The 13,242-nt window shown below is 36.5% G+C and overlaps 1 protein-coding gene across 1 annotated transcript in view; it reads left to right on the forward strand.

Annotated features, from left to right (window-relative positions):
* The window catches only part of USH2A (usherin), a 779,248-nt gene that overhangs the window by 439,518 nt on the left and 326,488 nt on the right, over positions 1-13,242 (forward strand). The window contains exon 37 of the mRNA XM_060022310.1: positions 10,262-10,441. Coding sequence (XP_059878293.1) covers positions 10,262-10,441 — 180 coding nt within the window. The remainder of the gene's footprint in view (positions 1-10,261; positions 10,442-13,242) is intronic.

Raw genomic sequence — 13,242 nt, forward strand, 5'->3', positions numbered from 1 at the left:
TTGTTCCACATGTAGATGTATTTCTGTTGTATTTGCGGGGAGGAAGGTGATCTCCACGTCTTACTCCTCCACCATCTTGAAGATCCCCTCTTCAGTTACTCTTATCAAACCTTTAGAACAGCAGCTATCGTCACTATGATGTACTTGGATTTCCATTTGCAAACTTCCTGGGCATGTGGAATTAGGGACTTTCGATAACATATTTTCTTCCTGCTTTTTTTCTCCTTTTCAGTAATTTGCATTTATAAGCACTGGATAGTGAAAGGCCTTCAAAGCATCAACAACAGTACAGTGCAGCAATGTAAGATAGGGCTCCATCAATACAGTATTGTTTCCAACATACCCTGTTCCACTCTTTAAAGAGTTTACTCAAGAAAATCAATGTAAAAATTGTAAATCTCATTATTCAGGAAGGCAGACCATTTTTAAAAGGTTGTCACTTCAATTGTTTAATTCAGAGGATAGCAAACTTTTTCAGTAAAGGGCCACATAGTAAACACTTTAAATTTTACAGGCAACATGGTCTTACCATAACCGCTGAATTGTGCAGTTGTAACATGACAATGCCTAGACGTGTAATTTTCTGTGTTCTAATAAAACTTTATTTACAAGAACAGGTTTCTGGCCAGATTTGGCTTGTAGCCTGTAGATTGTGGATCCTCATTTATTTATAAATTTAAATACAATTCATATAGTTTCCTTGGATATTTCAACACTCTCATGATTCTCTGGATTTCACAAAAATTATGCATGCTAACTTAAAAATTCATGTAATATAGAGTAATGGCATTCATGAAAATCCCACTACCTATAAGTAACTAATGTTAACAAATGACAAACATCATTTCAGACCTTTCTCAATTCATGACTGGTTTCTTGGTAGCAAGCAACAGAAACAACTCTGATTAATTAAGCCAAAAATGAATTATTGTAGGAGAACTGAGCAGTTCAAAAAGTGGACAAGAAAATGGCAGAGTCATACTTGTACAGAAACTACAAATAGCTTGGCCCAGACAAGCTCGTGCCTCAGGTTACAGACAGGAGGACACCCCCACTGGCAGCAGCAGCACCACCACTTAGCAGCCCTGGGCAATTGCAGCTCTGCTTCTGCATTCTCAACAATTCTCGAGACAGCGAGAAGAAACCCTAACTGACCCTAAGCCATGCATTGTTTTGCCTCATCCTGCTTCTTGGTCCCAAGGTGGAAGCATCCAACTGGCAATCTTGTGGTCAAGTGCCCATGTGAGCTTTAGCTATCCTTTCATTTACCAAAATAATAATAATTAATTAAATTATATTTCTGATCATTTTCTCTCCACATCTCTATCATCTTGATCCACATCTCTGATTTCTTGATCTTTTTTCTTATGCATTGATGATGATTATCTCGAGGCTTTCCATCATGCTATTGATTTAGATTTTAGCTGTTGCTATTCTGTTCCTTGCTTTTTTCTCACTTGTCTATTAAATCCTTCATGATTTTTTTTTTCTAATTTCCAATTTGTTTCTCTGCCTCTGCAATATCCTTTTTTCATCTTATAGGGAATACATATCTTTTTTTTCCCCTGGAGCTGTGTGGTTGTCTTTTTATCTTGGGATCCTTTCTTTCCTTTTGGCTATATGTAAGCATATTTTGTATTTCTTCCTTCAAACTCATCTGGCTTATGCCTAGTATGGGCAGCTCGGTCCAGACTTTTCATTTGTTCTGATTGTGGTCCACGTCTTTTCTTTCTGGTGCTAGTTAGTCTTCCTTCAACCTAAACTTTGAGAACTGGGTGTTGCTGTTAATGTACTTGTCCGTAGCCTTGGAGTAAAGGTGGGAGGAATGGGATTGAAATAGAGGATATGGATGGATGCATTGAACAGGATTCTAGGACATCTAGTTTCTCTGTCTCTTCCGAGATCCCATTAACTGTCCTTTGAAGCAGCACCCCCTCCATTTATGCACATGCATCTCCCACTCCCGGGGACCTCAGCTTCTTCCCCCAACTCAGCACAAGCTTAGCAGGGTGGCCAGCCCTGACTCCTCTTCCTGTCTGTACAAACTCTACTCAGGTTCACTTCATTTCAAATTAGAGAAGATTCCTTGGTTTATATTTCTTTCTCCAGGAGCAAAATTAGGAACTTATTGTGAGATTTCAAAGTCAATGCCATTTATTTGTTCCTTTGCCTTTATATGTGCTCCAAGATTTTCAGCTGGTCTTGTTAATGTTGTTATTTTTGTTCTAATTTTTCCATGTTGTTAGGTATTTTGGAAAGGCAATTCTGTTGTACTAATTGATCTATTCTTCTCCAAAAACATAAACTTTTTGTTTGTTTGTTTGGGGTTTTTTGCTTTGGTTTTTTGTTTGTTTGTTTTTGTTTTTTTTCTTTCAAATGTTTATTTTATATTGGAGTATCGTTGATTTACAATGTTGTGTTAGTTTCAGGTGTACAGCAAAGTGATTCAGTTATACATACACATATATCTATTCTTTTTCAGCTCCTTTTCCCATATAGGTTATTATGGAATATTGAGTAGAGTTCCCTGTGCTGTACAGTAGGTCCTTTTTGATTATCTATTTTATATATAGTAATATGTATATGTTAATCCCAGCCTCCTAATTTATCCCTCCCCCCGTCTTTCCCCTTTGGTAACCATAAGTTCAAAAATATAAACCTTGAAAGTTCACAATTGATTCCTAAATCTCTTTCCAGCAAGGTGATTCATATCCGTAGCTTAGAACCTGTAACACACAGACTCTAAGATGGCATCTGATTATCTCCTCTTCCTGGTACTTATGCCTTTGTCTAATCCCCTCCCCTTGCATGTGGTCAAAACCTGTGACTTGTATTTAACCAATAGACTATGGCAAAAGGGGATGGGCTGTTAGTTCTGACAGTGATACCTAAGATTGTAAACCACCTTGCCAGGAGACTCTCTCCCTTGTGGGCTTTGATAAAGCAAGCAGCCATGTTGGGGAGGCCCATGTGGGAAGGAATAAGGGCAGCCTCCAGGCAATAGCCAGCAAGAAAACGAGGCCCTCAGTTCCAACAGCCTGCAAGGAACTGAATGCTGCAACAACTACCTGAGCTGGAGGAGATCCTTCTCCAGTAGAACCTTGAGATAGGGCTATAGTCCAAGGCAACACCTTGTTTGCAGCCCTTTTGAGACCCTGAGCAAGAGGACCCAGCTAAGATCTGCCCAGACTCCTGACCCACAGAGACTATGAAATAAGGAGTGCATGTTGTTTTGAGCTGCTCAGTTTGTGCTAAGATGATGACACAGCAATAGATAACTAGCCCAGGAACACGTGACTCCATGACTGCAGTGAATAAAGCTGATAGAATCGCCAGCAAAACATGGCATAATTCTCACCCAAATACTGTGCTCCGAAAAATCCATGTTCTCCTTTAATGGAGGCTCTGTCTCAAGGATGTATCTAAGCATTGAAACTAAGATTCCAAACATTTCATTAAGAATTGGTGACTGACTCTGTTCTGTGATTGATGCTTGTTAAGTTCTCCATCTGATACCAGTGGTACTCAAGGCTCAGCATGGTCAGTGTGTTTAGTAAGGCTCTCCTACAACATCTTCTGTTCATTGATTAGTCAAGCTCATGTCTGTCCACTGTTTAGTTTGGAATCTAGAGACCACTTTCTGTGGGAGCGTATTTTCCCAAACGGCTCTTGGCTAATTGAGATAATGGCAATTGTTTGTTCATTTTGACCGTGTGTCCAAATGGGTGAAAAAAAAGGTTAAAGGAGAAAAAAAATCTGACTTTTCAGAGCACAACATAGTTGATAAAAATGGACCATACTTCCCTAATTTACCACACACATAATCAATCTCTGAATTCACTGTTTATATATAATTATTTTCTGATGTTAATAAAATAAGAGCATTCAGGAAATCTGACTGTGGTACATAGAGCAAACTTGATGAAAAGACACCATGCCCCAAAGGACTTTAAAAAATGGTATTTAAAATATTTAGAAGGGTAGTCATGCAACTTTGGTATACCCTTGCCCACACATTAAAACAAATCAAAACAAAACAGATAGATCCTTAATATCTACAGAACTGTTATTGCTCTTGTATGAGCACAGACTCAGGGCAAATGCTTCTGAAGCACCTTGTAGTGAATTGATGAAATACTCTATGTATTTATTCCCTGAACCACAATTGTCCTAACAGTAGAATGACAAATTTAAAAAGGAATCAAAGAAGTACGGCTTTTAATAGATGACAACTAATTAAACATCCCATTAGAGTAATTACAGTAATGGTAAAAGTATGATGCATTAATAGAACACTGTCCTCAGAGCCCTAAGTGCTTCACAGGGTTTTTTTTCTCTTTCAAAATGTTCTGTGGAGAAGGCAGCTATGTAGGTAGAGATCTATAAAGGTTTTCTACATTGACAAAAACTTAAAGACAGGAATACGTCCTTTTACCTATATAGTAACTTAAACAAATACTTTCAGATTTCTACCAAAGTAAGATCTATTAGAATAATGAAGTCTGGAGGATGCATTTGCATCCTGGGTAGAATAATTTGAAATAATCTCCTTAGAAAGAAGAAAAAAAAGGGACTTAAATATTAATATGTGTTACCTAGATGACCTAGAATTCTTAGCTCCCATTAAAGGGGCATTTTGGCCACATGGCCCTAATCTGTGATCTGCCATTCAATGTCTTTTGATTTGGGGATTGGCAGAATTCTGTAAAGATGAGGTGAGGCTGAACAACACTAAAATTGAGACCCCAATACAGGAAATAATATAGCATTTTCTTTTTCCAGCCAGAAGTGGGAAAATTAGTCAACACCTTTTCTACCATAAGGTGTAATTGGATTCAGAAAAAGGCTAACTTAAACAGGACCGGGTCTGACATGCAAAACCTCACACGATAACAAGAATGAGTTTGGTTTGTTCACTGTCATTCCGTATTATGATCTTTGTCATGAGAATGGATTCATGTTGTGCCATTTTCTGTTCTTGTTACAATCTTTGTCACATGAATAAGATATCAGGATGTTAATGCCTGGCATACAGTCTTCTGTGTGTGATGATAGTTACAAGACTATGCTGACCTTTGCAGTATTATGTATTCTGATTGGCTGTTCATTTCACCTCTTTCCCACAAGTTAATAAGGCTGTAAAAAGGAGAGAACTGAAACGGCCAGCCAGTTAAGTTACAGAATATTGAAAAGGTCAGAGCAGTACAGCACAGAGGAAAAAAAAAATTATGGAATATATGGTGCATTAAGATGCTTGTGACAATGATTATAACAAGAATCAGAAAGGATACCCATTTATGTTATTTCAATCTAGAGAACCCCACGGGATGATATTCCCGGAATAGCCATCACTTACGCATCTGTGAACCATACATGTGAAAATATCTGTTTATACTGGTTTTGGCTTAAAAACTAATTATATAGAAAATATCCTACTATTCAGCAATAAGAACATTAAAAGTAAGATTTTAGCCTTAGAAATGGGCATTCATGTTGTTCACGTTTTAGTAGGTCTTTGTATTTGCAACTGAAGGAAAACTTCCTTACATGTGAAATCTGTTGGGCGTGTGAGATTTATTTCGATTGTTTCTTCATTTAACACTTTTTTTCCTCAAAATAAAATAGAAAAGTAGGACTGAAAGAATTAACCTTTTTGGAAGTCCTTTAGAAAGTGAAATATTCTGAAATAGCATTGAGGATTTTATTTTAAAATTTTGTGTGAGCTATATGAAATATGTTTCTTCCTTGTGATTGCATGATGCTGGCCAGTGTACAAAGAATCCTTCCTTTCCACTGAATCCTCAGTGGAGAGAGAAAGAAAGGGAGAGAGACATTTAATTCAGAAATTCTTAAGTTATTGTTCTCAGGTGTGCAATAATGTTTATTCATTTTTTACACACTTCATGGTTTCATTTATTATAAAGTCTAGAATGAGCAAAAAAAATTTATTATCAAAATCAGAAATATATAGGTGCATATATGTCCATAATTATTATATATTCCCGATGGAATAACCTGTTATCATTTTTAAACGTCTCTCTTTATCCCTAATAACGGTTTTTGTCTAACAGTCTATTTTATCTGATATTGCTATAGCCAATTCTCTTAGGGTTGCTGTTTGCATGATATAGTTTTTCCTTTTCTTTCCTTTTTTTATTCATTTTAAAAATTATTTTTATGCATGTTTTAAGTTTTCTTATAGAACAACTGTACTAGATTTTGTAGTCTGTTAAGACAGTCTGGTTTAAAAGTCAGGTTTACACTTTCTAAAGATGCATTGTTTCACTAACAGAGTAAACATTGTACAGCCCAAAGCTAGCATCTAAATGCATCATTAATAAGAATGTCAAATGCAACCTCATTATTTTTGCAAGCAAAGAAAATGAATTTTGATCTTTACTTTAAGACCACCTTGAACATGGGTCAAATAACTCTAAAATCAGTAGTTCTGCATACTTCAGAAGAATCTCCGTGTGATTCCTGATACCCTCTGATGTTATACTTCAGTAGTTCTGGAGGGGAACTCAGGTGTGTGAATGTTTATGAAGTACCCCCCAGGCGATTTTGACGTGGGTGGGCCCTGGAACACAGGTACAGACAGTCCCACTGTGTAAAGAGTTTAGTGCAATCCCCACTTAAAGCCCGATGGCACAGACCACAGCCAAAGAAGGTGGACGAGGGGGGGCTCTGGTTCCAGAACACAGAATCTTAACCGGGCCTGCGCCATCCACTGATACTCACAAATAGGGTCAGCGATGAGGCCGACCAGACAGGAGTGGTCACCTGTGATAGGACATGCTTATCGCTTGAGCATTTTCTAGCTTGATTCTTGAGGCTGAACCAGCAGGGCTGCCTTTTCCAGCCCACTGAAAACAAAGTTTATGCAGAGAAAAGTGGTAGAGCCCAACCCTCTCAAAAGGGAGGATCAGAGGACCTGCATTTTTAAGATTTTCCCCCCAATATTTAGGAGCCCAAATTGGGTAAGTTCAAAGGAAGGAAGAGAAGGCAGGGAGAATGAAGTGGAGAAGAGCTGAAACCTCTGGATCCTGTTCTGGTTTTGAATCTGGAGACTTTTGAGCTTCAGCAAGGGTTGAAATCCTGTCATTTGCTCCAGGTCTGTGAATTGAGATGTATGTTAGTGGGGCTGAGAGAACATTTGACTCACTCAGCTGCATGCTTCCTGGAGATGTACATGTTCTTTTTTTCAGCTGAACGAAACGGTTATGTAATTGCATCCTTCTCATAATTATTGAGTAATTATATACTTCTTATAATTACTGAGTAATCATTGTTCTATAACTAGGACTTAATGTTACAACTAATTGTATAATTACCATGTATTAATGTTATCTGGGAAACTTAGAATAAAGTGGTGCTTAATATATTTCCCCCTGCCATGCCATTTTCAAAGCTGGCAATAGTGTTCGTTTTACAGCCTGAAATTTGCTTCAAAGACAAACAAAATACAAGGGAAAAAACCGCACCAATGTTTTCATAATAGATGTTAGCTCATTGAGCTTACGATTGCACCAGGCTTAAAATGTGTAAAACTGTATTCTCCTGGCTTATTTTTATAATTTTCATTGTTGTTTTGCAGCTTACCATCTTTTGTAAGATGTGTACAGTTAATACTACTTTAGAAGCAGTAGAGCATCTGTCTGGGTCTCCTGAGATAAACTGACCTTTTTGAAATTTTACAGCTGGGCATGTGACAATAGCAGCAATTGTTTCAGCTATAACTGAAAATGTTTTTAAGGAGCTAGGCATTATGGGAACTTGAGAAGATCTTCAGATGTGGATAATGAAATTTGTCTTAGACCATGGTTAGAAGGGATTCATATTAATCTTAACCAAGTTTCTTGAGTGTAGGAACTATGTCTTACTCGTTTGGTGCATACCGTTATCAGCACCTAGCAAAGTCTACTCCCTGCGTGCAGCTGGAGCTCAATAATCAAGTTGACCTGTTGTAAAGAATCTATGAAAGCTAGTGTAGCGTAATTTGGAAATGTCTTTTCAATGCATTAGGAAATTAGCAACAGCTACTTGTAGGTTTCATAACTTCTTCACATATATATTTGTGTTGTCTATTCAAATTTGGGGAACGTAAAACCATTCTTAAGCTGTGAATATGTCTTTATCTTGTTTTACCAAGCATGAATAGAAATTATTAGTCCCATGTTTTAGCCCATAAGTACCATTTATTTTCTTTGGAACAGACCAGTCCTTTGCCAATTTCAAGTTCAGAGTAATAAATTCTTGCACTAACTAGGGGTTTCTTCTGTTCATGAAAAACACTTAACCTACCTGTGTATTTTGCAGCAATAAAATTCTCAGCTAAGTTCTCCAACCCAAAGTTATTATAAGTATCTTTTTAAAAATTTGATACTTTTTTAAAGTTACCCTTACCCATGCTCATAACTAGATATGAGTTCCTCTTTTTATCATTTGATCTTTATTAATTTTAGAGTTTGAAATACAACCTGATGGAACAATTGCCCAGTGGTAGTGAATGAGATTAGTGTTGTTTTATTAATTGAAGAACCTTAGGATTTTGATTAATAATATATTGTTGGATGGATGTGGGGGGGGATATAGTAGGTAGGTAGTTGAGAAAGTAAAATACAGAGTGAATAATTCTTAATCACTTGCTAGTTCTAAACATCTGTCTGGAATGTATCTGCTGTATGGATTACAAGAAACAGTAGTATTCTTAGCTGCTGTTGATGAACATCTGCTGTAAAGAAATCCCACTTAACCTTGGTAATAACATGGCAATTGAAGGAGTACTCTCATTCCTAGTTCACAGAAGAAAAACCTGAGGTTCAGAAATATTAAGTAACTTACAAAGAGCACGCTGCTGAAGAATAAGGACAGGCTCAAATGCAGAAACTCTTTGATCACCAAATTTATGTACTTTCCTTTGCGCCATACTCTACTAAACTATGTAAAAATATACTATTTTTGTAAATACTGTAACTATTAACTTTTGTCTACTGTACAATGCAAGATCACTTTTCATATGTGACCATATTTTACCTTTTAACACATTTAAACAATAAAGATTATATCAGTATCCAGGGATCTTGAAAATATGCTTTCCCCTTGAAGTCCAGCATCATGTGCGTTTTCTGTTTGCTTATATTTTGTAGAATTTATGTGGGAAAAATTAAAGGTACATAGTAAAAAGTGTTTTGGCAAAGGAAGAACGCTACTTGAAGTAAATATTGCTATTCTTAATTATTTGTTCTGTGTTTTAAGAGTAAGTATAACTACATTTTACCAAATTAAGCAATATTTTGAAAAATTTGCCTCATGGAAACTTTTCAGGAAAACATCTATCATAGAAAGTGAAATAAATGTTACAATACAGTTTTCGGTTGTAGCCCTATTTTTAAGCCTAATTTCTAACTCTCCTTAACCTTGAAAGTAACCCAGTTGCCTAGAAGAGGGAGATAAAATATTGTTATCAGACAGCAGTATTTTCCTATGTCCTAGACATGCTAAGATTTGAGAATGGGTTTGCTGAAGTTTTGGAAGCATGGTAGTGGTAGGACGTGGTGATGCCTCGTTTATGGTGATTCTTATATACAGGTAGGCAACCTCTGCATTTACCCATAGAGCTAAAAAAATAGATCTTCTAATCAAAGTGGGCACATATTAACTTCCCATCCCTAGTGGCTTTTCAGGATATTTTGACCAAACCTGATTTAAAGAGGCATTAGATAGAAAGCGGTCAGCTCACCTTTCAAGCGAAATGAGCAGAAAATACACCAATTGATAATAAATGAAACATATGACACGTGCATTTGCGTGTACTGTTTATATCCAGAACCATTCCATTTGGGGGAAAAGAGTATGACTTCTTTCCAGTCCGCACATCAAAGAAAATTCAAGGACTTAAAAAAAAATCTCAAACAATTGTAAATAATCCATTAAGTGATCAATTTATATATCTGCCCGTAGTTTTACTTATAGGCCTGATACTTGTGGTTAGGTTTCATACTGTCTTAGACTATCAGTCCAGTTATTTCAATCCCTGTGCTAAATAGATTAGAAAACATAATATTAACTGAGGTAACACTTCGTTCACAAAATAATAAAAGTATGCATGTTGATAATAGCACATGTAATGTCTCTCGGGGCATTGATATATAGTTCTGTTTAGTACTGTATATTTAGAAACCCAAGAAAATATTCAAATAATAGCAGGAAAGAATCCCTAAGTATGCACCAATTTAAATATTTTTCTTTTTTTAATCAGCAGACGACAACTACACTCTTCTGAATGGCACACAAGTCATGTACAGTGGTGAAGAGACCAGCCTTTCGGTGCTCATCGATGGGTTGGTTCCTTTTACTAACTATACAGTACAAGTGAATGTTTCAAATAGCCAAGGCAGCTTGATAAGTGATCCCGTAATGATTTCAATGCCGCCAGGGGGTAAGTCTATGAACAACGTTGGTATCTAAATGTATATAAATGCCCTAGAACTAAGTCTCCACTGAACACCTTGTTTATTGTTAGAATTAACTTTTTTTAGAACTTAGAGTCTCAGTTGTATTTCTGGTTGTTTTTGTTCTTGTTTGTTCTATTGAGACCCTTTTATTGATGTTGTTTCATTGAGACCACTTTCATCTCGCACTGAGTCTACATGTATGTGTATGTACACACACATGTGTCTCTTGCTTTTGCATGTTAAGAAGACTGGGAAATGCTTTTTTGTCTGAGACTTCATTTAGATTCAAAATTTATGTTTTCCATTTGTGGTTTAATTTTCTCATACAAGTGGTTCTCATTCCTGGTTTTTTGTAGAACTAGTTTAGAAGTATATCTAAACCTCTCATTTGACAGAAAAAAAAAAGGCAGAGTGAGGGTAATAGAATAGGAAAACTCTATTCACACCACTGGAAAAACACCTTTAAATTCCATGTCCTAATGATTAGAGTTCAATAGCGTCATTTTCACATGTGAAATGCGACACAATCTGGCTATTTTTAACTATTTCTATGAAAAAAGATTGACTTATTCAGAATTATTGTGATCTGCAGTCAACTCCACCCTTGTTCTAACTATTTATGGGAACTAATTATTAAGAAGAAAAATCTCCCTTAGATTGATATGTACAGCCCTTGAACAGAAAGCATGCCTCAAACTAATAAGAACACGATTCTCGATTTGGTGTTTAGAACTGTATGTTTTTTGAAAATACCAAAGGAAAAGGACCCTAGGACACCCAGTGTCGGCCTGTAGCCCAGCTTCAGGATCCAGTGCGTTCTGTACTAAAGGATAATGTCCTTACCACATTAAGAGCATTCTGCAGGGCTGGATAAAATCCCTCTCCAGTCGTAAAGAGCATAAGAGCAACAAAGGTCTCATCACCAGAGGAAAATAAGGGTTAATCTACAATTCGTATGGAACCCCTCTTCCGAGGAAGAATTCATTACCTGCTGTGTCATAAAAACCACTCACTATTATCTACCTTTTACGACATTATAAGAATTAATGAATGGATATTTACCAAACAATTGAAACTCTAAATGGCTGAAGCCACATTGTTTAAGAAAAGAACACTTTGAAAGTGACTTTTGGGGCAGATCAACTCAGTTGCGTATTGTATGAACAAATAATAAAGAAGGGAATTGAATTTAGGTGGGTGCCTGTTTAAGAACTGAGACCAAAAAATCAAAACAAAACAAAAGAAACTTTGGGTATTCCTATCTTCATTTTTCACTGTAACCCAATATGCTTGAAGGGATAAAAAATTGGGATGACTCTATACCTTAATATATAATACCCTTTGTTTATATTTAGGTATTAAAGAGTGATTAGTGCTTTAATGGAGATTTTTCCGTGGCATAGTGACATCTTAACAGAATACGTGGCATATTTGAGTTACATACTCATTTTCTGGCTAAACACTGATTTAGATAGTTTGTAATTTACAGCAATTTACATTGCATTCATAAAAGGGGTGAATTTAATCCATTGTCTGTATGTTTAGGAATGTATGGCCTAATAATTTATAATATATGCGTGTGTGTATCTACGATTCAGTTAAACACAGCAAGCTGCCATTATTAACTCAATATACACTGTGCGAATATGTCTGTCAGTGGGTTAGTAGAAGGGTTAATATTGTGCAAACAGGAGGAAACTGAATATTGTTTTACGGTGGTACAGTTGGACTGAAGTCAACTGCTGAGTCTTATCTTCATCTCTGCTCTGTGGTTGCTTACCCATGTCATTATCATAATGCTCCGGAAGCCAGCACTCTCTGGGCCTCATGCGATCGTTCACTTCATGTCCTCAGAAATCCAGAATTTGGGAGATGGCCCTTCACCAAAAGAGGAAGCAGAATGTCTTCAAAGACAGACAGTGATTTCCTCAAGTTTATTACAGCCATTAGGACATACTTCTTTTCATCGTTAGATTGTTGTTGATTACAATTAGGAAACTTACAGCTTTGAAATTATCTTTTTTATGACCTTGTGGCAGTTTAAAGGTGATACCTCATTGATTAAATAGGTTTTAGTTCATGCTTCCTTTTACTTAATGATCTGAAAACATATTATCCTGATTTACACATAAAATCATGCTGAAAAGCATGTGGCATTCACTAGAATATGTGTGTTTAAGTAGAATTAAATTAGTACTGAGAGTTATTAAAGAAATCTTCCATGCCTTTATCCAGTGGACTGTGTTTCATACTGAAATGAATAATAAATGAACCGACGCACAGAAGCGAACCAACTTATGGGCAGAGAAAGTTCTATATGCTATTTACTTTTCCATTATATTTGGATTGTTATCATTATTGCCATTTCCTTGATTTCAGTATTAGATCTTTTTTATGGTGATGTTGAATTCCTACTATCTTTCAATGCTGAGTTATGCAGGATCTGTAATAACACCCTTAGCTATGTTTTCTTTCTAGTGTAGTTTAAAAACATAAGAATAGAAAGTCTAGGCAAGGCAGAACTGCTAATTGTTTTTCTTTATCAAGTGTTTGCTCTCAAATGTGGCTCAGAAAAACTTCTTTTACCCCCTGCATCTGGCCAAGTCCTACTCATGTTTTAGGTTTCAACTTGGAAGTCAATCCATCGGGAAGTCATCTTTTACCAACCAAGGCTGAGATAGGGCCCTTCTGTATCCCCAAGTTCAATCACATTATATTGAAATTGCCTGTCTCATCTGACTGTCACAGTCACTGGTTATAAGAACCCACACAGCAGGGACTATTT

This window comes from Delphinus delphis, chromosome 1, assembly GCF_949987515.2.
Source record: "Delphinus delphis chromosome 1, mDelDel1.2, whole genome shotgun sequence".
Lineage (NCBI taxonomy): Eukaryota > Metazoa > Chordata > Mammalia > Artiodactyla > Delphinidae > Delphinus > Delphinus delphis.